The sequence below is a fragment of the Petaurus breviceps genome, unplaced genomic scaffold, assembly GCF_028583685.1.
Source record: "Petaurus breviceps papuanus isolate PSGF00001 unplaced genomic scaffold, PetGlider_PUasm1.0 175, whole genome shotgun sequence".
Lineage (NCBI taxonomy): Eukaryota > Metazoa > Chordata > Mammalia > Diprotodontia > Petauridae > Petaurus > Petaurus breviceps.
Window position 1 is genome coordinate 2667323 of NW_027185764.1, and position 25979 is coordinate 2693301.

General features: G+C 37.5%; 1 protein-coding gene across 1 annotated transcript in view; it reads right to left on the bottom strand.

The window, feature by feature from the left end:
• TRPM6 (transient receptor potential cation channel subfamily M member 6) overlaps window positions 1-25979 on the bottom strand; it is a 209344-nt gene that overhangs the window by 61994 nt on the left and 121371 nt on the right. Inside the window, exons 20-25 of the mRNA XM_069084606.1 lie at window positions 25026-25154; window positions 20261-20512; window positions 16616-16790; window positions 16314-16428; window positions 10050-10249; window positions 4234-4366 (exon numbers count right to left, since the gene is read on the bottom strand). Of these exons, the coding sequence (XP_068940707.1) occupies window positions 4234-4366; window positions 10050-10249; window positions 16314-16428; window positions 16616-16790; window positions 20261-20512; window positions 25026-25154 (1004 nt within the window). The remainder of the gene's footprint in view (window positions 1-4233; window positions 4367-10049; window positions 10250-16313; window positions 16429-16615; window positions 16791-20260; window positions 20513-25025; window positions 25155-25979) is intronic.

Genomic DNA, 25979 nt, shown 5'->3' on the forward strand with positions numbered 1-25979 from the left:
GCAGACCCCCAAAACTAGCTCTGAAAACAGCAGTATGAAAAAGCCTAAAGCTTAGGACAGTGACTCCCCCTCCAATACACCAAGGTGAACAGAGCCCAACTTTAACATAAAGTTAAAAATCAAGAAGTAGGCTGGAAAAATGAGCAAAAAACAACAACAAAGAATTTGACCATAAAAAGTTACTACAGTAACAAGGAAGACCAAGACACAAATCTCAGAAGAAGACAACAATGTAAAATAACTAGAATCAAAGCCCTCAAAGAAAAATGCTAATTGTAAGCAACTCCAAGAAGAGTTCCTAGAAAAGTTAAAGAAACAGATAAGGGTAATAGAGGAAAAATGGGAAATGAAATGAGAGTGATGCAAGAAAATTATGAAAAGAGAATTAATAGCTTGGTAAAGGAGGAAGAAAAAAAACTTTAAAAAAACTTAAAAAACAAGATTGGTTTAATGGTCAAAAGAGGCACAAAAATTCATTGAAGAACTCCCTAAAAAGCAGAATTGGCCAAGTGGAAAAAGAGATACAAAGCTCACTAAAGAAAATAATTCCTTGAAAATATGAATTAGACAAATGGAAGCTAATTACTCCATGAGACATTAGGAAACAATAAAACAAAGTCAAAAATGAAAAAATAGAGGGGAAAAAGTAAACTATATTATCAGAAAAACAACTGACCTGAAAAATAGGTCAAGGAGAGATAATTTAATAATTAATGAACTAACTAAAAGACACAATAAAAAAAGAGCCTCGACATCACATTTCAAGAAATTATAAAAGAAAACTGCCCTCATATCTTAGTTCCAGAGAGTAAAATAGAAATTGAAAGAATCCACCAATCACCTTCTGAAAGGGATTTCAAAATGAAAATTCCCAGAAATATTATAGCCAAATTACAGAGCTCCCAATCAAAGAGAAAATATTGCAAAGTGCAAGAAACAGTTCAAATATTGTGGTGCCACAGTAAGGATCACACAAGATTTACCAGCTTCTACATTAAAGGAGCAGAGGACTTGAAATATGATGTTCTGGAAAGCAAAGGAGTTTGAATTACAATTAAGAATCACCTCCCCAGCAAAGTTGAGTATAATCATTTGAGGAGGGAGGACAAGATGGGAGGAGGGGTGAGAGGGAATGGACATTAATGAAATAAAGGACTTTATTATATGTTTATTATATATTGTTAATATTGATATTAGCTATATAATTATATTGATATTATGTATAATATATTAGTTAAGATATAATTAATACTGATATACTATTAATATTATTACAGATTAGAAAACATTAATGATGAAAAGAACAGAGTTGAATCGACAATTTAACATTCAAGCACAAAGCTCAAGAGAAGCACAAAAAAAGTAAATATGAAAGAAAAATCAGAACTCAATAAGTTTAAACTGTTTATATAAGAATTATGGGGAAAGCATACATGTAACACCTAAGAACTTTATCATTACTGTGGCATTTAGATGGAATTTACACAGACAGAAGGCATGGGTGTCAGTTGATTATGTTGGGACGATCTGAAAAATAATGAAGGGGTAAGAAAGATAGTCGCACGGAGAGAAAATGAAAGGATGAGGAAGAATGGGGAAAATCGTCTCACATAAAAGGGGCACACAAGTAAGAGCTTTTACTATAGGGAGGAAAATTGGGGCTAAGACAGGCAATACTTCAACCTCACTCTCGTTGGAATTGGTTCAAAGAGTGAAGAATATATTTCACACTCAGTTGGGTATAGAAATCTATCTTACTCAACAGTTGGAGAAGAAGGCAATAAGAGAAAGGAAGGGGGTGATAAACAGGAGAACTGGTTAAGAGAGGAAATGGTCAGAAGCAAAACAGATATTTTAGGAGGGCCAGGATAAAAAGAAAGAGAGAAGAAAAAAAAAAACAGAAGAAAGTAGGATAGAGGGAAATAGACAATTAGTAATCATAAATTGTGAATATGAATGGGATGAATACACTCATAAAATGGAAACGGTAGCAGAATGGATTAGAAATCAGAATCTAACAATATGTTGTTTAAAACAAACACACTTGTAACAGAAAGATACACTCACATAGTTAAAATAAAAGGCTAGAGCAGAAATCATTATGCTTCAGCTGAAGTAAAAAAGGCAAGGGTAGTAATTTTGACCTCTGACAAAGGAAAAACATAAACAGACCTAGTTAAAAGAGATAATCAGGGAAACTACATTTTGCTAAAGGACACTATAGACAATGAAGTAATATCAAAAATTTTTATAGTAAATTTCTCTCATAAAGGCTTCATTTCTCAAATATATTGGGAACTGAGTTAAGTTATAAAAATGAGCCATTCACCAACTGATAAATGGTCAAAGAATATGAATAGGCAATTTTCAGAAGAAGAAATCAAAGATATTTATAGTCATATAAAAAATGCTCTAAATCACTAGTGACTGGATCTAGAAATGAAAATTAAAACAACTCTGAGATATCATTTCACACCTATCAGAAATGACAAATGCTAGAGGGGGAGAGGAAAAATAGGTACACTAATGAACTGTTGGTGGAGTTGTGAACTGATCCAACCATTCTGGAGAATCATTTGCAACTATGCTCAAAGTTCTATAAAAGAGTGCATACCTTATGACCTAGAAAATACCACTACTAAGTCTGTTTCTCAAAGAGATTAAAGAAAAGGGAAAACATGTATATATACAAAAATATTTATAGCAGCTCTTTTCCTGGTGGTAAAGAATTAGAAATTAATGGGATGCCCATAAATTGGAGGATGGCAGAACAAACTGTGGTATATGATTGTGATGGAATATTATTGTGTCATAATAAATGATGAAGTAGGTGGTTTAATAAAAACTGGAAAAGATCTACATGAACTGATGCAAAGTGAAGTGAACAGAACCAGGAGATCATCGTACACAGTAACAGTAATATTGTAAAGGTGATCAACTGTGATACACTTAGCTACTCTGATCAGTACAATAACCCAAAATAATTGCAAAGGACTCATGATAAAAAATGCTATCACCTCCAGAAAGAAAATAGATAAACTCTGAGTACCAACTGAAGCATAATGTTTTCACTTCCTTTATTTTTCTTTTTTTTGCAACATGGCTAATATGGAAATATATTTCGTATGATTTCACATGTATAATTAATATCACATTGCTTGCCCTCTTAGTGGGTTGATGATGGGGTGGAAGGAGGGACAGAATTTGAAACTCAAAAAAAAATTTTTAAGAATGTTAAAAATAACCATTTAAAAAATACTAGTCAACAGTGTGATGAGTCAGCAAAAAAAAGAAACGTTATTTTTGGCCTGTGTTAAGAGAGACATAGCTTCTAAGGATGGGGTGCAAAGTGATAGTCCCACTGTACTCTGTCTCATCGGACTTCATCTAGAATATTGTGCTCATTCTGGATGCCTATGCCTTTTGAAAAGGACATAGATTAAACCAGAGGACATCCACGGGAGGGCAACAGAGATGGTCAAGAACCACCAAAATATGTTCTAGTCAATCTATTGAAGGAGTTAGGTATGTTTAGCCTGGAAAAGACAGAACCTGGAAAGAGAATGTATCTGAAGAGTTATCATATAGAGAAAGGGTTAAACTTGTTCTCTTTGGTCCCAGAGGGCAGAACCAAGAACAGTGGTAGGAGTTGTAGGAAGGCCAATTTAGGCTTGCTATCAGGAAAAACTCTCCAACCACAGGTGCTTTACAAAAACAGAATGGGCTGCTTAGATAGATACAGAACTCCCCCTCCTTAGAGGTCTTCTGGTGGAGCCTAGAGGACGCTTTGTCTGTTATGTTGCTGTGAGGAAGTCTTTTATGTATGAGTTGGGGTAGACAACTCCTGGGATCCCTTCCAACTCTCAATCCCATGATTCTGTGCAGTGATTTTTGAGCTGGGCTTTTTCCAGTCACAGTGGCAGAGCAGCACTGAAACATACAAAAGTAGTCCATTTTTCCAATATCAGTTAAGGTGAGGGAAGCAATTTGTGGTCATAGTTAAAGCAAAGCTTTCTCAATAGACCAGGAATAAGCATTGTGGTCTTGCCTTCATCTGCACACTGCTCCAAAAACCATTACTGATGCATTCATACTGTGTTTTACTGGGAAGTTTTGGGAACCCGATGAACCTTTTATAACCAGTCTTCCCATTGTCTTGGTCCCCATACGACCTCTCATGAAGTTTTCGTGGTAGTTAAGTTTTAAGCAAAAAAGAAAAAAAATAAACCCTACCTTTCAGAAGTCATTCGTATCCTCTCCCCACAGCTAGAGTTCAGGCTCTCTGCCTTCTCATGGAAGTATTCTTGCACACATTGTTCTTCAAAGCCATGGAGCTTCTTGAGATCCTCCTCACTTAAATAGAGTTCTGAGGAAATGAGGTAATATAGAACACCGATTACTAGACAGGGTCTTTCCCCACCTTTGAAAGAAACTGATAACGTGTCTGGGGAGTTATTTCTTCTGAGCATGGAGATAGTTATTTACTAAAAGGTTTTTCTTTTTCTTTGGCACTTCTTTCCTGGGATGGACCAATCCCCTCAAATTATGTTTTTTGCTTTGTTCTATAAACAGGTGAAGTAATGTACAGTGGAATAACGAAAAACAGGTATTTCTCTTCAATATATTCCCATATCAGCACATTTTTAAAACAAAAAAATTTTAGAAATTACATAATAAAAATATAAGGCAAATGATTTTGGATTGTTAAGTTTTCTAGAAAGAAAGGAAAGGAAAGGGAAGGAAAGGAAAAGAAAGTATAGGAGGAAGGAAGGAAGGAAGGAAGAAAGAAAGAAAGAAAGAAAGAAAGAAAGAAAGAAAGAAAGAAAGAAAGAAAGAAAGAAAGAAAGAAAGAAAGGAGAGAGGGAGAAAGAGATGGAAAGAGGAAGAGATGGAGGGAAGGGAGAAGAGAGAGGAAGGAAGATGGAGGGAAGGAGAAGAGAGAGGAAGGAAGAAGAAAGGGAAGAGGAGGAAAATAAGGAGGGAGGGAAGGATGAGGAGGAAGTTTTTACAACTCAGCATAAAAATCCTAATCAACCATAGTAAGAATTTATAGGATTAATTATGAGACATTTTAAAGGAGAAGAATCCTCCGTGGCTTCTCTTTGTGTTAAGAAACACCAGCTGAGTCAGAAAGAACTTTGGAAGTGTCATAGCTAAGTTCTTGGGGTCCCCAACATCAGCAGCCTGGAAAGATACAGCATGTTTTCTGGTTAATGTCCACCTGGTGGCACTATATTCCTACATTTAACATTAGTTACTTGATTAGTAGTCAGAAGCCAAGCTCAACGTGCAGAACGTTGGAGGGAAAGTGTCCAGGTAAACACAACAATACACAGGCAGAAATCTGGTGGCACGGAAATGTCACATTCGTGGCACAAGGACCCTGATCATAACAGGACCAGCACATGCTCTGATCTAGACCTGACCCAGTCCCATTCAATCCAACAAAGACTTCAAGTCAATGACTGACACATTCCTCTAGCAGTCTCAACCCACCCAGCCCTCGAAGGGCAGAACTGTTCTGCAGCCAGTGCCTGGGTTTGCTCCATTGTGGAGCCGGACATGTGCCTTGGATTCAAAGACCTTCAATTTAACCTGGGGAAGAGAGATTCTAAATGAAACAAGCAATTCCAAGACTAAAGAGGGCAGGGGGAAGAGAGCAGGGAAGGAAGGATAGGAACAAACCTCATCTACCAGGAAGCCAAGGATCCTAGCTCTGACCCCTTTAAACAAGAAGTTGCAGAATGAGATGCATACCTCGTTAAAACCCCAGGCCAATGATTTAAATTCAAAACACTTGTTCCTTCAGAACTGTGAATTACAGGCTGAGAGCATTAAGAGTATGATAGCATGGGCTTCTAGATGGCACAGTGTATAGAAAGCCAGACCTGGAGTCAGAGAGACCCATCTTCCTGAATTCAGATCTGGTCTCAGACACTTAGTGGTTGTGTGACCTTGAGCAAGTCACTTCACCCTGTTTGCCTTAGTTTCCTCATCTATAAAATGAGCTGGAGAAAGAAATGGTAAACCACTATGGTATCTTTGCCAAAAACCTTCAAACGAGGTCACAAAGAGTTGGACATGACTGAAAAACAATATGTTAGCTAAGATGGGATTTCAGAGGGTGTCTGTCCTCTGATAATAAGAGAGTTAATAGGGAAACACCATATAAAGTAACCTCATTGTAATGAATATAAAACTTGGAATTATTGTTATATTATCACATGACAAAATAATGAGTACAACTTCCTTCTGGGGACTGAGTAGGGAGTCAGGAAGACCTAAGTTCAAATCCAGCCTCAGACACTTACTAGCTGTGTGACCCTGGCAAGTCATTTTACCTCTGTTTGCCTTAGTTTTCTCAGCTGTAAAATGAGGATAATAGTACCTACTTCTCAGGGCTGTTGTGAAGATCAAACGAAAGAACACTGGTAAGTGCTCAGTGCAGTGCCTGGGATATTGTGGTCTCTTTAAATATGCCAACAAGCATATGTTAACCAGTCTTTCTTCTTTCCTGTTGACTCAAGCACATTTCTCAGCCAACTCATAGCTAGAAGTGAAATGGATCTCACAGATATCTAAGCCAACTCTTTCATTTCATAAAGAAGGAAACTGAAGGCCAGATAGGTAATCTAAGTGACTTGCCCAAAGTCACGTCCAAAGAGAAGCTAAAACAAAGCATAGCCTGAATTTAGTATTTATTTCCTATTTACTTAATATCCATGTTACATGTTGTCATTTCCCTCCCCTTTCCCTTCCCAGTAGAATGGAAGTTCCTTGTGAGTAGGAATAATTTGGGGGGCAATGGGAGACATCTGGAGCCTACCACAGTGTCTAGCACACAGTAGACATTTAAACAATGTTTGTTCAACTGGATCGAATGATTGTGAAAGCTTGAAAAGGCATGTGTGGATGATCAGCCTCGTTCAGGACCTATTCCTTCACCATTTTAAACAGGCAAGGGGTAAATCAGAAAAATCAAAGCATCACTCTCTATATATACACCACACATTCCAGAAGAAATGCTGCAGACCAGCAAACAACAGCTGTTCCTCCAACTACAAAGCAGATTTCTGTCTAACACAGCAGAGCCACCGAGATCAGAATTTCAAATGTTATAAAGCAATGTCCTAACCTAGGGGAAAAAATGAGTGAGTTTTCCTGGAGAATTCTTACAAGGAGATAACTTAGCAACCCCCAGGGTCCCAGGCTTGTATAAATAAGGGATCTAGCCCTGAAAAGCCATGAACCTATTGGCAGGACAGGGCACAGCAGGGAAACTATTCCTGGACAGTGGTAAAACTGAAGTCACCAAAAATGTCATTTATCTAGGGGTTAGCCTTGAAGGAAACACAGGAAGAGTGGCAAACAGGTTCTTGCTTCTGTGCTATTTTGTTCTGGGGAAAGATGAATTTCTAACCACACATACTTCAGGGGAAAGCCATTCAGGAACCAATCAATCAACAAGCATCTATTAAGAACCTCTTGTGTGCTAGGCACTGCACTAGGGAAAAAAGGACAAAGATAAAAGTCTCCCATCTTGAGGGGCTTGTATTCTATCCAAGGAAGTAAAAGATAATAACAAATAAACAAATACAAAATAAATTCAAGATAAATGGAAGTGGGGGTGATGAGAGGTGAGATCAGGAAAGGCTTCGTGTAGAAAGTGACAAGGGAGAAGAATTTTAGAGAAAACAAGGGAGCCTACAAGGTTAAGATAAGGTGGGACGAATTCCAAGCATGGGAAAGAACTGATACAAATGCATGTGGGGTTAACGGAATATAAGACCTTTCCCGTTCATTAATAAGCCTATGTTCCCTTGGAACAGGAGCCATGTTCCCAGGTCTAAAAGTACATGGGTACTTCAATCATAGATGTCTTGTTGCTTTGAACTCTGACCCAGTTGTGATACATTCCATGCTGAGTTGCACAGAGACCATATATATTCAGGGAGATTTATATTGCCATGGGGGAGAAGCTTGCTTACAGGGAGGCTTGCTTACAGGGAGGCTTTCACACCTTTTAGTACTAAGCCAATTAGGCACTGAGTCAGGAAGGCTGTGATGGCTTCTGGCTCTGAACCTGTTTGTCAAAAGTGTATAAATATTTGAGGTGTGATTTTGCTTTGGGGCTCACTCATGGGAAGAATGTTTCACATGAGGTCTTGTTTATATACCAGATGAGACTCTGGGTAGCCATTGTTAAGGGACCCCCACCTTTTGTGAACCCAGATGTTGGTGTTTCCTAATCTGGTGATGTGTATAAATAGTTCTATTATTTTTTTTAGACAGTTGGAGCCCTGTCTATTGGATTCTTTCTTGGATACTCACTTCTTTCTACTTATCTGTCTAAATTGTTTAATTACAGTAAGATTTTCAACGCCTTTGAAGTTGCCTTTCCTTCAGAAAAGCAGATCAAAGAACCTGTGCTAGCAGCCCTTCAATGGGCTAGTGTTATTGGTCTTATACCTTCACAGCAGCTGAAAGCAGCATTAACACTACAATGAAAAAGAAATGAGAGATGAGCTATTGTCTGTGAGGGGCAACAAGATGGCCATTTTGGCAGGATTTAGGGTTCAAGAGGGTAACCAAAGTATAATAATGCTGGGAAGGTGAGTTGAGACTAGGTTGTGAGGGGTTTCAAAAACCAAGCAGAGGAGCTTACATGTGATAATGTTTTCAGTCAGGTTTGATTCTTCATGACCCCATTTGGGATTTTCTTGGCAGAGATACTAGAGTGGTTCGCTATTTCCTTCTCCAGCTTATTTTACACATGAGGAAACTGAGGCAAACAGGGTTAAATGATTTGTCCAAGGTCATAGAACTAGGAAGTGTCTGACGCCAGATTTGAACTTAGGAAAATGAGTCTTCCTGACTCCAGACCTTGCATTCTGTCCAGTGTGCCAGCTGGGAAATAGCTAATCATATTTTGAGGCAAAAGTTCGACACTGGAAAACCACTTTGGCAGCTATGTGGAGGTTCTGCCTTGGTTTCTCACTCTCCCCAAAGTCCAGCAAGGATACCCAACTCGGGAGGAGTTAGGATTCTTCAACACAAGATATAGTCAGTAAACCTTTCCTGTACTTAGGTCCACAAAAGCTTTGTAACAACTGGTAATCTGTATCTATGGAGTAAATAGGAATGTATTCTCTGGTCTCAGCCAGAAAGTCCCTAACATATATATCCTAAAACACAAAAATTTTCTTCAGGACCAGCCCCAGACTCACTGGCCCTCTATAACCACTGTACCATACTACCCTTACCCAAAAATAGGATTATGCATTTATCAAAAACTGAACAAAGGGGGCGGCTAGGTGGCACAGTGAGTAGAGTGCTGGTCCCAGAGTCAGGAGGACCTGAGTTCGGATCCGGCCCCAGACACTTAACACAAAAAAACTAGCTGTGTGACCTTGGGCAAGTTACTTAACCCCAATTGCCCTCCAAAAAGCAAACAAAAAAAAAACTGAACAAAGATTAGCTTCGCCATTTCTACCTTATCTCTTAATTTCACTTCTGTCTGTTCAAAGCCTCTTCCTTTTTAGGAAAGTGAGGGCAAGTCATGGACATTATTCTCTGAGTCCTGGATGTTGATAAAACAAGCTTTGGGGTTTCTGAAGGAATCTTCATTTCCAAATCCTTCTTTTCTTATTCTTCCTTTTCCTCCTTTCTCTTACACTGCTGGTGGTGTTAGTGGTGTTATTGCTGCTGCTGATTCTGCTGCTACTACTACTGCTACATTGAACTCTGTGTTTATGGATAAATTAGTAGTACATTTATCACAATTTTTTTTCTTTATCCAACTATAATCAAGCCTTGCCCATTCATTCTGCTACAAAGAATTCCTCTTGATTTAGTCACCACCAATGGATCATATGCCCCATAGACAAATAATGACAGATTTACTCAGATGTTGCTAATTTCCAATCACCATTTTAACCACCCATTATCCTCCTACTGTATACCTAGATTTCATCTGCAGTGAGCTATATGTCATAACTTTCATCTCACTGCCCTTGGTTTTTCAAGTCAGAAAGCTATCTAATACTTACTTAATCCAACATCACCTTCTTCTTGATCCAATTCATTTGGGGCTCGGTGATGGCAGAGACAATGGAATAGGAGGCATATATGGCTCAAGAAGATGAAGGGTGGAGGCAGCCACGGTTTCTCATGATAAGTCATGATGTAACGGTAGCGATTATATTTCCATAGTTTATCAGAAATGGCCTTCATCTGATAGTAAACATTGCTGTGAAAGTAAGTAAGAGAAGCAATTCTGACATAATTGAAGCTGACTAATTATTTGTTTTTCAACGTTTGTGGGAGATCTGGTTCGTTATATCCTAAAAATATGATGTGAGTGAAACAAATGCCCAATGATCATAAATGTTCTCCTTCCTAGCAGTCCACCCTGTGAGCACATTAATATAGAAGAAGTGAGAAGGACAGAAACTACACACAGAGAGGAACTATTTAACCCTTTGATATCTTGAACAAAAACTACTCTCTAGTCCTCCCTATGCATCAGTTTAACTTAAGGAAAACTCAGCTGACTGAAATTGTTTGGGGAGTGGGGGTGAGGGGCTGGAGAGGAAAGGATACACCAGAGATTTGCTAAATCATTTACACAATCTTCAATATAGGAGCTCCTCTTACCTAGTAACCCTTGCATGAACTGATCCAAACTCCAATGAGAACTACTAATTTTAATATTTTAATGCAGTTAATTTAACTATATGAATTGCCCCGAGAGAAAAGAGATTTCTTATGGGTAATGGTACAAAGGCATTTTCAATGAAATTATGCCAGAATGAGAGTGGTTCTTATATGAAAGGAAAATGGGAAAGGGCTCTGAGCTTCAGTTTTCTCATCCAGACGGTGAAAAAGTTTGACCTAGATGCTCCATTTAGCATTCACTCAACAAACCTGCATTAAGCCCCTAATATGTCTAATGCCCTAGTCCCTGCTCAAGGAGTTCACAATTTTGATGACCTCTAAGGTCCCTTCTGACTTCAAAATTTTACAGCATTTGAGCTTCCTAACTTAACCACTTAACGTAATGGAACTTAAAGTCTGAACCACCTTACCTAGCACTTTATTATAAATTATTATTTGGTCTACCACTTGTTTCATGTATGCGAATCCTGTCTATTCAATAAAAGTCTAAGTTTCTCAAAGGCAGGTGGCATCATTCATTTCTCTTTTGTAGCCTTCCCTTTCCCGTTTGCCAGGGCCAAACTTTACACATTTCTAGGCACATGTTTTAGCACAGTTCGAGGCACTGTGTTCTACCTGTCTTTATACCCCCAGAACTTAGCATAGTACCGCACATGTAGCTGGTACTTAATGAATGCTTGTTTTGTTGAATGGTGAAGGCACTCAATAAGCTCATGGAATCTTCAACTTGGAAGGCCATCTAGTCCAAAACTCTACCCAATGTAGAATCTTCTCTAAAATATCCAAGACACAACCTCTGACCTGTGATGAAGGACTCACTCAGTACTTCATAAGACAGCCCATTTTATTTCTGGAGATCTGCCTTCCATATAATAGATTTAAATCTACCATCCTATAACTTGCAATCATTTCTTCTGTCATCGAAATCCACAGGGTAATAATGACAATGACACTAATAAGAGCTAACATTCATGTAGTATTTACTATCTATGTGCCAGATATACTATATGCTTTACAATTATTATCTCATTTGATCCTCAAAAAAAAAAACATTGGAGGGAGGTGCTATTATTATCCTCATTTTACAGATGGGGAAGACAAGGCAAACAGAAGTTAAATGACTTGTCCAGGGTCACAATTATCTGAGGACAGAGTTGAGTTCAAGTCTTCTGACTTGAGGCCCAGTGCCCTACCTACTTTGAGTGCTGACTTCTTATATGACAGCCTTTCAAATATTTGAAGATAGCTATCCTAACCCCCACACACAAGTTTTTAACCAGCTAGGTATTTCCTAAAACTTACACAAATTATGCTACTTAGGTATGTCTTTATATCTACTGATTGACAGAATATTTGATAAAAATGTGAATATATCAGGAATGCTTATTTTAGGCTCCTTGCCACTGATAAAGTATATTTGTCAACATTCATATAATAGATTTTTTTTCTTTTTGGAGGGCAGTTGGAGTTAAGTGACTTGCCCAAGGTCACATGGCTAGTTTTTGTGTTAAGTGTTTGAGGCCGGATTTGAATTCAGGTCCTCCTGACTCCAGGGCCGGTGCTCTATTCACTGAGCCACCTAGCCACCCCATATCATAGATTTTTATGAGGCAAAAACAATCAGTCTCATGGTTGCAATCACAGTTTTAGCAATGGCATAATTTTCAGTTGAGGAATCAAAATACAAAGGTTATTGTCTCTCCTACATGGTGAATACTGAGAATTATCTTCCTTTATATATTAGGATTTTTTTTAATATCTGCTGAACATAATCACAGAAAACCTTCAGAATCTTTTGGCTCTTAGGGTCAACAAAATGGTAGGAGAGAAAAATCACAACATCAGTGTAAAAATAGATCAGAAGTCAATTAGTTCAACCTATAACTGAACAAGAATCTATAGTAAATATCCCAAATGATCAGTCTTTTCTTGAAGAGTTCCAGTAAGGGAAAACTATGAGTTACTCCATTTCACTTTTTGATAGCTCTAATTATAAGAAAAGCCTTTACAATAAAGGATGATTTCTGCTCTAAAGGCACCAAAATGGCCACCTGCACTGAGGACACATATTCATAACAGACTTGATCAGCTGTTAGAAGTAACAGGTGTCATTTACCTAGTTAGGCAAGTACAGACTTTCTACATTCCCCATCCCTAACAACTTCTTGAAGCATTAATCTATGGAAATAATATACCAAATGACAAATTCTATTTCTCTCTTGTATCCCACCAATTCCTTTGCTCAATTCTATATTGCCCACTGAAGATCTCACATCCTCTGTTTATTCCTAGTTAAACTCTTAACTAACTCTCATCTCTCCAAATTTCTCTGATTCCAATACTTCTTTTTTAAAGTGAAAATTTTCATTTTACTTTTTCTAATTACATGTAATTTTTAACATTCCTTTTTTAAAAATTTTGAATTCCAAATTCTCCCCTCCCACCTCCTTGAGAAGGCAATTTTATATAGATTATACATGTGCAGGCATGCAAAATATATTTCCACATTAGCCATGTTGCAAAAGAAAACACCAACCAAAAAACAATCCAAGAAAAATAAAAAAATTTTTAAAGTATACTGCAATCTGCATTCTTATTTCATTAGTTCTTTCTCTGGAGGTTGATATTTTTTTTTATCATAAGTCCTTCAGGATTGCCTTGGATCACTGTTTTGCTAAAAAGAGCTAAGTTATTCACAGTTGATCATCTTAAAATATTGCTGTTACTCTGTACAAAGTTTTCCTTATTCTGTTCATTTCACTTTGCCTTAGTTAATATAGGTCTTCCTAAGTTTTTCTGAAGCCATCCTGCTTCTCATTTCTTATAGCACAATAATATTCCATCATAATTGTACATCACAATTTGATCTGTCATTCCCAAACTGATGGGTATCCCCTCAATTTTCAATTCTTTGCCACCACAAAAAGAACTGCTATAAATATTTTTGAACATATAGATCCTTTTCCTTTTTTCTAAATCTCTTACAGATCTTGAAGTGATATTGTTGAGTGAAAGGGTATAAAGTTTTTAGCCCTTTTGGCATAGTTCCAAATTGCTCTCCAGAACAGTTGGATCAGTTCACAACTCCACCAACAATTCATGAATGTCCTGATTTTTCCACACTCTCTTCAACATTTGTCATTTTCCTTTTCTGTGGTGGTACCTCAGAGTTGCTCCAATTTGTATTTCTCTTAGCAATAGTTATTTAGAGCATACTTTCATATGACTTTCATATGACTTCTGAAAATTCCCTGTTTATATCCTTTGATCAATTATCAATTGGGGAATGACTCACTGTCATAAATTTAACTCAGTTTTCTATATATTTGAGAAATGAATCCTTTATCATAGAAACTCTTTTTAAATAGAAATCTCACTTTTCTGCTTTCCTTCAAATCTTGACCACTGTTTTTTGTGCAAAATCTTTTTAATTTAATGTAACCAAAATTATCCATTTCCAATCCCATAATGCTTTCTATCTCCTGTTTGATCATAAACTCTTTCCTCCTACATAGATCTGATGGGTAAAATTTTCTATGCTCCCCTAATTTGATTATGGTATCCTCCTTTATGTCTAAATCATGTACCTATTTTGACCTTATCTTGGTATAGGGTGTGAGATGTTGGTCTATCAAGGGTGCCATCTCAAGGTCATATGTGGTCCTCTATGTCCTCAAGTGTGGCCCTCTGAATCTGGGAAGTTTGGATTCAGTCAAAGGGCTACACTTAAGGACCAAGAGGGCCACATGTGGCCTCCAGGTTGCAGGTCCCCCCATCTCTGGACTCTACACCTCATTTCTGCCAAGCTGTTTTCTAGTTTTCCAAGCAATTTTTGTCAGATAGTGAGTTCTTGCCTCAAAATCTGGGATCTTTGGTTTGCCAAACACTAGATTACTACGACTATTTTTTATTGTGTCTTGTGTACCTAATCTATTCCACTGATCCACCACTTTATTTCTTAGCCAGTACCAGATTGTTTTGATGATTACCATTTTATAATACAATTTGAAATCTAGTACTGCTAGGTCAACTTCCTTCATATCTTTTTTCATTGATTCCCTTGTTATTCTTGAGCTTTTTTCTTCCAAATTAACTGTTGTTATATTTTCAAGCTTTCTAAAATAATTTTTGGTAGTTTGATGGTATGGCACTAAATAAATTAATTTAGGTGGAATTGTCATTTTTATTATATTGGCTTGACCTACCCACGAGCAATTAATATTCCTCCAATTATTTAGATCTGACTTTATTTGTGTGAAAATTACTTTATAACTGTGCTCATATAGTTCCTGGGTCTGTCTTGGCAGGAAGACTCCCTAGTATTTTATACTGTCTACAGTCACTTTAAATGAAATTTCTCTATCTCTTCCTGTTGGACAACATGTAGCTGTCTTCATTGTCTTCTTCTGAGTTTGTATCTTGATTTTCCCCGTCATGATAATAACTTTCTATGGTCAGGTTCTTTTTTGTTTTTGTTTGTTCATCTTTCCAGCCTATTTCTTGACTTATTTTTTTGCTGTTGAATTGTTTCAGTCATGTCTGATTCTTGGTGACCCTATTTGGAGTTTTCTTGTCAAAGATACTAAAATGGTTTGTCATTTCCTTCTCCAGATCATTTTACAGATGAGAAAACTGAGGCAAACAGGGTTAAGTGACTTGCCCGGGTCACAGAGTTAGTAAGTGTCTCTGACCAGTTTTGAACTCATGAAGATGAGTCCTCCCAATTCCTGGTTCAGTGTTCTATCTATCTGCCCCTTCTTAATTTATAACTTTATTTTCAAATTGGGCTCTGCTCCCTAGGTGAAGAGAGCACTGTCCCGAACTTCAAGTTTTTTGTGCTTCTCTTTTCAGAGCAACATTATGGGCGTCTAAGTTTTCAGTTCTTTAAGGTGATGTATCTACTGAGGGGTGTGGTCAATGATCTCCTGGTCTGTGCTCTGTTCTGTGAGTGACCACAAGCATTCTCCTTCACCCTGGAATTGTGACCAGGGCCTCTGCTCCTTGGCAGTAACAAGTATTCTCACTCCTTATGAGCTCAGGGCCTGCGACCTAGAACTTTGTGTGGGCAAAGCAAACAGGGTCCGGCACCCACTGCCAGAAAAAGGTCCCCTCAAATCTTCTGATCATTTGTCCAACTCCCTTACCATCTGTGGGCTAAGAATGCTGGAGGTTGCCTTCAATGCAGCCACCCCCAAGGTCCACTTATGGCTCACCTGGGAACAACCCATGCTGCAACTATCACCCAACTATTTCCTGCCAAACTCCTAAATTGTCTTCAGCTGGAAATTTGTCTCACCCTGACCTTTTATTGATTCTTCCCCTTTGATTTTATTTTATTTCAAAGTTGTTTGGAGGAAAATTAAAGAGAATTCAAGTGAGTCCCAATATTTCTTCCCTACTATCATTTACGGTTACTGTCTCCACCCTTCATTTCAACCCTCATCCATTCCATTTTTTCCCCTTCATCATTATTTATCTCCTCCCACAATTTTGCCTTTTCTCCTTTCACAATATCAAAACCTCAGTCATGCATACACATGGGAAACTAATGTAACCAAGAGGCAATAACTCCTCACTCATTCAAATCCTTCCAGTACCATTCTGGCTTGTGCTAACTACGTAAAAGTGGCACCTACTTGAAGAAAGCAATCAGTAGATTCACCATGATGATATACTGGACAAAGAGATAGACAGCTTGAAGGAATGGAGTAATGAAGGAACCAGGAGGGCAGTTTTTGTCACTTGCACAAACTACAAATAAAGAAAATATAAGTCACATTTTGGCATTACTTAACACAGCATGATTTATCATGTTAACTACATATGTGACCATGAACAGGCCTCACTCTCAAAAATTCAGATCATAAACTAAAGATTCCCTCATTCTAACAACCTACAAAATTTTAATTCTTCCAAAAATAGAAAAATGTCTAGTTACCATCTATCTCTGAAGCATAGACTTCCCCAAACATCATCCAGTATGGCTGAAATACAATATCACGAGCCAGTGTCCAAGATGGGGGCTCGTGGGGAGAAAGAATCGCTTTTCGCGCCACTCCAAAGCTCAAGATCACTATGGCCATCATGATCACAATGTAGAACATATTTGCTGTCTGAAAAATATAATATGGACACAAGGAGCTGTGACCTGGGACCACAACTATGGTATTCATTTAAACATGGAACAGAAAATTATAACTAATAAAAGCCAACCACAGTGAAAGAAAAAAATCCATCTGTTCTCAGAATAATTGTCTTACTCTTAAACTTTTGTACTTTATTTTTAAAAATGCCTTCATCTGGGTATACCCAAAGCTATTGTTTTTATTTTAGTGTTATTTTATTCTGTTAATATCTTAGGTCAAAGTTGTCCACAGTCAAACGAAACCTTTTGAAAGTAAATAATCTGTCTGTCCTTTCGCTATTGGAATTAAATTAATCATGCCAGCCTCATGAACAAAACTAAATTTTAACTTTTCCTGGAAAGGTCATGCAGTTAATAATTCATTTAGAAATCTGCTTTCTCCTTCCACTGACTGCCCAGCTCTTGGGGGGTTTAACATCTCATTAGCAATATTCAAAAGAGGCTGAGCAGAATATTAGTCAAACTGGTTCTTTTTTGTAGGATCATTATCAGGAACTCATATTAGGCAAATCTAACCAACTTTTCATTTTAACTGCCAAAATGACTTCTATTCCATCCATTTTATTACCATGTATAAATGCCAAATTCACCAAAAGCAAACACACTCAAACCAGTGTAATCCTAGACACAATTCTGAAAAAGGCTGTTTATCTCTTAGGTTTCATCCATTTTTCTTTTCATGCCCCTCTCCTCCATTTCAGTACAATATCCTCACCCAAACCTTCCTCACCCCAGGACTATTAGCTGTCACAGACAAGACCAGATTCAAAAGGGCATCTAAGTATACTTGGGCTCTCTCCAGAGAGAACTTAAGTTCACTCAAATAAAAAAGATTAGATGAAAGAAAATAAAATCACTCCCACACAGAGCCTAGGGAGGGGAAAAAAAAGAGGGACAAATAGCTGTTTTGGTCCAGAAAACATCATGGAGATGAACTAAAAAAGAAAATGGCCTTCATGGTTATACACAAACTCAAAGTTCATTTGTGGAAACTTAACGGTGCCAAGACCTCATCAGGAAGATCTAAGTTCAAGTCTGGTCTCTGATACTTTCTAGCTGTGTGACCTGGGGCAACTCACTTAACCTCAGTTTGCCTCAGTTTCCTCAATTGAACATAGGAATAACATAGCACCTATCTCAAAGGCTTGTTGCAAAGATTGAATGAAGTAATATTTATAAAATATACTTAGCACAGTGCCTGGCAGATAACAGGTGTTTCATAAATGCTTTTTCCCTTACCCTTTTACTTAGTTCAAATGTCACCTGGCACACAGCTTGAGAATAGTCTTCCCAGAGCAAATATTGTTGCTGCTTCTGTTGTTCCATCATTTTTCAGTTGTATCCAACTCTCCATGGCCCCTTTTGGGGTTTTTCTTGGCAAAGATACTGGAGTGGTTTGTCATTTCCTTCTCCAGTTCATTTTACAAATTAGGAAACTGAGGTAAATAGTGTTAAGTGACTTAACCAGGGTCACATAGCTAGTAAGTGTCTACAGCCAGATTTTAATTAAGGAAAATGAGTCTCTTCCTGATTCTGTGGCACTCTAGGGGTCTCCCTGAAATGCAAGGTACAGGGAGGGAGTCTGCCTCAAAAGAATTCAACCACTCAAGCCTGAAAGTTCAAGTAATAAGGTTTATTGTTAACACCTATAGAAGCAGATGAGATGCCTAGTGAGTCTGCGCTATTTGTGATGCCAATACAAGGGGGCCAGATTTTAAGAATCTGAGCATTTGATGAGGATAAAATTGGTATTTTATACAGAAAGACCATGGGAAGATCTGGATGGGATTAAGGAGTGGCAAGTAGCATGGAGTGGGGTCAGATGCAGTGGATGGAAAGAGTTAAGTGTCAGGAGAGTCCCAGTGAAAGGGCCATTAGAAGGATTATTGACAAGAGTCTGGGCCAGGTGCCTCAGGAGAAAGTCAGAGATCTGTGTTCAGGGGCTTTGGGTTCTAGGTCCCAAAGAAATGGTCTTTTCCCTTTAAGGGTCTATCATTGGTGCTACATAATTCCAAGCCCATGCTCTATTCAATGCAATGGAACAAGTAATAAATATTAATTACCCATGATGTGGTGAGAGTCAACTCTTTTCCATAAATGTTCCCCAAAGTATATATAAGCTAATCTTAGGGCTATGTGAAACCTGTTCAAAAACCAGACTATTCCCCATAAATGGTCAAAAGGGTATGAACAGGTAGTTTTCATAGGAAGAAATCCTAGTATTAACAACAAGATATTTTTAAATGATCTAAATGTTTAAGAATTAGAAAAATGCAAATTGAAGCAACCTGGAGGTTTTGCCTCACATCCATCAGATAAGCAAAATTGAAAAAAGGGGGAAATGATCAATGTTGGTGTAACTGTGAATGTCCATCTATTTTGGAAAGCATTTTGGAACGGTACATACCCTTTGACCTATATACCCAAAAGGGATAAAAGTAGGGAAAAGCTCCATCTGTACAAAACTTTTATAGCAGAATTTTTTTCCTTTATGAAATCAAAAACCAGCAACTAAAGGGGTACCCATCAATTGGGGAATGGCTGAACAAATGATGGCATAAGAATAAAATGGAAAACTGTTGTGCTATAGGAAATGGTTGAAAGGGAAGGTTTCAGAGAAACCTATGAAGACTCATATGAACTGACACAGAGTGAAGTGGGAAATAAAAATCAAGAGAACCATTTAGACAATAACAACAACAAAAGACAACTTATAGGAAAAATTATGTTGTTTGGAAAAATTATTATACTATTTAAATCTAACCTTAGGTGATCAAAGAATGTCTATACCCAGAATTTCAGCTGATCCCAGTAACCCTAGGAATGTTAGAGATAGCTACAAGGTATTTTGAGTTTCCCCAGGTCCTGGATCCAACCAAATCATTCTTGTTTTGGGTTACTACATCCAGGGCTTGTAATGGGTGCACCTAAGACCATTGTGGTCTCCCTTGTTTAAATTCTATATAACACCCTGGTTTAAATTCTACATAAATAAACTGTCCAGTGCCTGTAGGAGAGGTATTCACACCAGTGATGAAGGTTAATGAAGGTTATTTTGTACAAATAAGACGAATGTAACCACTTCTTTTTCAGGAGGTGGGCAACCCTTCATCACTGGTCCTCTGGAAGCATGGTTGGTCATTGCACTGATAGAGTTATTCATGAGAACAAGCCCCCAAATCTGAAATAATTTTAGAAAGAAATTTTGTTAAGACATTTGGTAAAAGGACAAAGGGGGAATGATTCCAAGACACAGAATAAGATGTATGTTTTTCGACATATTGGAATTTGTTTTGCTTTAGCTATGTATATTTGTTTCAAGGGTTTTGTTTTTTTTTTAACAATGGGGGGGAAGGTGAGGAGAGAAAATAATATTTTTTAATTGAAAAAAATTTATAAAGAAAGAAAAATCACTGGCTATGGCCAGAGAATGCTCACCATCTTTCCAATCATGGTTAAATATGGACCAGCATGTTGATTCACAGCGAGGAAATCCAAGAGTCGTGAGTACCAGAATATGATATCTATACAATAAATTAACCTTCCAGCTGTTCGTGTAGGGGGATCAGCCCATCGAAGGCCAAAACCAATTGTGAACAGGCTGATGGCAATAGTTTCTATTAAGTTCCAGTACTCATTAATCCACACCTTCACCTTTTGAGTGAATTTCCCTGGTTCTGAAATAAATATCTAGAGAGGGAAAAGAGATAGGAAAAGTTAATGGAAATATTGAACACTAATCATGGCATCCTAGGATCACAGATTTACCAGCTGGACAGCAACTAACTAGTCATTTAGTCTAATTTCCTCGGTTTTCAGATGGAAAGAAAGGCCCAGAACTGATTTGTTGAAGTCATATCTTTTGAAAATACCAGAATTGGGAACTGAGGCCAGGACTGACTCTCCAACTTTTGCACTCTTTCTGCTCTGCTATATTGATCACCTATCCTATCTCCTGACATTTTAGGGACCAAAATTAATCTCAATATATGGACTATTATATATCAAATGGCAGCTTGCCTATAGCAAAGGTTCAATAAATGTGTTTTGATATTGTCAAAAGTAATGATGCTGATAAATGATTTGGTAAAAAATTTTGAGACTATAATGTCAAGTCAAAAAATGGATCTTTTCTAACCACCACTGACTCTAAAGCAACAAAAAGCAACAGAGAAGAAATATTTCATTCACTCAATATAAGTCAAATTCTATGGTAGACTTAAAGTATTAAAAAAAACTCTGAATTTGCCAACTAAAAGAAAAAAAAATACTCGACATTTCCATAAACAAAGTCAGACAGAAAAAGAGCCTAAGAATCTCTATTAATTAGGATTGTGTTTCATTTTGTTTTTAAGTATTTGATACATTCAAAATGCTCTTTCCAAGGTTGTCCTTTTTGTCTGTTTCCTTCTGAACTTCCTTTGGTCTCTTCTGAGCACTTTTTAAAGACGCATCCACTTTTTTTAAGCTTGAAAGAATTTTGTTATAATATGACTACATTTTTAGAAATCTCATTCTCAAACTACAGGGATTGGAAGTAAAAAGGATCTTATCTGTTCTCAGTCGTAATTTATTATCAGGGGAAAAGAAATTCTCTGAACATAGAACATTAGGTGGGCTTTAATGGTAGAGATGATTAGGAGGCTTGAGGTGGAGAGATAAGTTTTTTGCTATTTGATGCTTATTAGTATCTAACTAAAACAGACCAAAAGTTTCAAAAAAGCTCAGAAACACCACATCTCTGATCATAATCATTTCTTCCTTACTGAAACACTTTACATTCGACCTTCAATCCCAGGGCCTCTCATTACTCTACCAGTCCTTCCTCAGGCTTTATGTATCTCCCTACTCAATCTGAATTCCATTGTTAGCTCCTCTGAATTTTCCCTGGCCTGTCATCACAATCTTTAATCCTAGATTCCTCCCATTAGGTATTTTTTTTCCTGTCTTCCCAGTCTCGGGTTGCCTATTGGAGAAACCCAGGTCACTGAGATCATATTTTGAAACTATGCAAAAGTTATTAAACTGTTCATACTCCTTGCTCCAGCAATACCAACAGCAGGTTCTACATATATAAGAGATAAAAGAAAGACAGGACCATTTAGGACCAGTCTTATCTCCTATTTTGCAGTTTCATTTACTCTGCTCTAGACAAAAGGAATACTTGTTCCATGAATACATCCCAGGTTTTTCTGTCTTTATGCCTTCAATCATGACATGATTGTCCGAACTGTTCTTTCCACTCCCATTTCTATCTGGTGAAATACCACCCACTTTGCAATACCCTACCCAAAGAGCACCTCTTCAAAGAGGCTTCCATGACGTAGGAGTCAGAAATGATATCTTCTTTGTATCTCTCATAGCATATGGTTGGTATTTCTCTTATTCTCTACATTATGCTCAATTCAATGTGTTTGATCACCCTTTTGAGACGATAAGCTCCCTGAACACAGAACCATATTTTATTTATATTCACATCCTCTTAAAGTCCTAGAATATTATTTTGAATATACTAGGACCTAGTAACAAGGTGAGCAATAAAGCTTTGTTAAATATGCCACTGAACGAGTTACAAATCACCCTCACTGTAATTTTTTTTAATTAATAGAAATTGATTTTCTGTCCTTCCTTTTCCTCCCGCATTGGGGGGGGGGGGGGGGGGGAGAGGGATTCCTTGTAACAACTATGCAAAGTTAAGCAAAAAAAATTCCCCCAGGGGCGGCCAGGTAGCACAGCGAGTAAGAGCACCAGCTTCAGTGTCAGGATGACCTGGGGATCAAATCCGGGCTCAGACACTTATCACCCACCCAGAAACACCTGGCCATGTAACCTTGAGCAAGTTACTTAACCCCGATTGCTTTAAAAAAAAATTCACCCACTAGCTGTGTCCAAAAAAATTCTGCATTAATTCTGCACCCTGAATCCATCACTGCTCTGCCAGGAGGTAGATAGTGTGTTTCACCCACAGTCCTGTGGAATCATGAATGATCACAGCATTAATCAGAGTTCTTACAACTTTCAAGCTGTTTGTCATTACAATGTTGTTGTTAGTGTGCAAATTGGTCTCCTGGTTCTGTTCACTTCTGCATAAGTTTCTAAAAGTCTTCAAAAGTGTTCAATTTATAAAACTCATGCTATAACATAAATATTCATTTAACTTTCAGAGTGTATTAGTGAATAGGAAATAATTAGTAAACCACAAGCAATCAATGACTTTCATTACAGATCATGACTCTCACAAGAACCAATACTCGAAAATGCACCTCTCATACTCGCATATTACAGCTGATCACTTCTCATAACCAAATCAACCATGTACTATTATTATAGGCCATCTGCTGCTTTGTAGAATGAGCTTTATTATTATAACAAACCCTTTATTATAATGACATTCACCATGAAATTTTACCTGAATGATATGATGTCTAACAACTGGTGAAATGAGATTGTCATAAAGCTATTTTCCCCAAAGCCTCTAAGATGACATTATAGACATGATCTCTCCCTCTGTCTTATTTCCCGAAGGTGATAGTAAGTTCCAGTATAGCCAATAATAAACAATATATCTATAATATTAAAAATACATTTACTTAGCAATACTGAACAAGTTGTCTCCAGGAAGAAATAAATGAAAGTAAAACTCCATGTGACATTTAAAACCTAGAAACATGTTTCCTGAAACCTATAAGAGTACATTATTATGTCTGATGGTAATTGCATGTGGAGAAAACACCACTTTTTTAAAGGCAAATTGAATGGCTAATGTGGAAATATATTTTGCATGACTTCATACATATAATGGATATCATATTTCTTGCCTTCTCACAATGTGTGCAGGAGAAGTAGAAGGAGAGAATCTATAACTGAAAATAAATTTTTAAAAAATGTTAGGAAGGAATATTTGTTTTGTTTCTATAAAAAGTGCCGGGGTGGGGGAGGGAAGCTAGGTGGCACTGTGAATAGAGCACCAGCCCTGGAGTCAGGAGGACCTGAGCTCAAATCTAGCCTCAGACACTTAACACAAAAACTAGCTGTGTGACCTTGGGCAAGTCACGTAACCCCAATTGCCCTCCAAAAAAAAGCAAAAAAAAAAAAAGTGCCCTGGGGTGATTTTTAGTTTCAATCAACAAGGTATGTTGGTATAACCTTTGGAAAGCTCTAAACGAACTCACATACTACCTAACTTCTGCGACTTCAGCAGTGCTGACATCTATGAGATGAAACAGATAAGAGGCAAATACAAGTGAAGTCAGGTAATGGTAGACTATAACAATTGCCATCAAAGGGAATGTGTCTAGGTAGTCACAAAGAGTAGGCAGGTCTATTAGTAGATCAATGATGTCAAATGTAAGAAGCAAAGACCATGAATGGGAAAGATAAAAAGAAATTTCCGTAGGACAATGATCTTAGAATTCCCTAAGGATAACAAGGAGCTGGAACCATCGGATAAAGAAGAGGGGATTTAATTCTGTCAGTGCTTCCTCCCCTAAGAAGCTACCCTTCCTATAGCAGACACCACAGGTGAGAAATCAGACTGAGAAGACACCTGCATCCTATTCCTCGGCAGAAGTGAGAGGTCCACCAGTGTGGTACTGCACAAACTTTCAGCCTTTTTTAATGTATTCATGAGTTTTGCTGATTTTTTTCCTATTTTTGTCATTAATTTTAATTTAATTTTGTCTTTAATATTATTTGTTATAATTGGATGACTCTCTGGAGAGAAAGAGGAAGAGATGTCAAAGGAAATCTGGGTAATGTAAAAAAAACATTTTAAATCTAAAAAAATTAAAAGAAATCAAGTTAAGCACTTTCATTTCATTAATGGGGCAGACAGCACAGTGAATGGAGCACTAGGCCTAGAATTAGAAAGAATTGAGTTCAAATCTGGTCAAAGTCTAATGGCCATGTGACCTTGGACCACTCACTTAACCCATTTGCCTCAGTTTCCTCAACTGCAAAACAGGCATAATAATAGTACCTCCCTCAAAGGGCTGCTATAAGAACCAAATGAGAATATTTCTAAAAGTGTTTAGTGCAGCACATAGTAGGTGCTCCCTTCCTAGATAGATATATATACATGCATACATACATATACATATATATATACATGCATGTATGTGTGTATCCCATTGTCCTTTAAAAGGGACTGATTTCCTCCACAAAAACAAGGGTTGATAGAAAGGGGTAAAAGGCAAGAACTCACCTCCCTGACTTTCTCAATGGCAGTGGTAAAAATGTAAATAATCACAAGCCACTCTTGCATTGTGGGCCGAGGCTGCATTTCCACCAATACGGTATACGTGAAGAGCATGAGAAATGCCAAGTATGCCATCTGTGGAGGAGAGATTCACACATACCACAGGGATCAGTGGGCCAGCAATAGAATTAGAAAAGCAGACTAACCCGAAACACCTTTAAATAACATTAGAATCAAGAATCATCTCACATTGAAAAACACAAATAGGTATCTTGGTGAAGAAAGACAAATGGAAGAGAAAGAAAGAATGAACTGGTCTTGGAATCAGGAAATTTGGGTTCAAGTTCCAGCTCTAATAATTACAATTAAGTTCTAATAATTACAATAATATACAATTGTTGTATAACCTTAGACGTCATTTAACTTCTAAATAGAAAGCTATTATCTGATTAAATGACAAGTCAATATGCATCATTCTGATCCTAAATAACTGAAAGTTAATAATATTAAGTGAGATACGTTATGCAGAGTACTTTTTAAACCTTCAAGTTCTATATGACTATCAGCTGTATTCACTTAAGAACTGACGGGAAGAGAGTTAAACCACATATGTTAGTTTAAGTTGTAAAATGTGAAGGTTCCCCTCAAGGATCTTCTAGAGAATTCATTTGCTGTTTTATCAGTTCCTTAAGATTAAAATTCATATGCTGGACATGATGAAACTGGAGGATCCTGGGTTTTGGATAAAGACAAGTAACGGAAGATAAGGTTCAAAACACACTAGCTGTCCCACCACCACCATTCAGTCTTCAACATCAAAGTCTCTGTGGATGTCTCCTGGGTAACCTAGGAAGGAGGACTGACAAGGCAGGAGTTAAGTGGCAGGCACCACTGGCTTCCTCAAAACAGACAGTGTCAGTGAGCAGTACAATGATTCTAGGCCTTTCTTTGAGGTTCAAA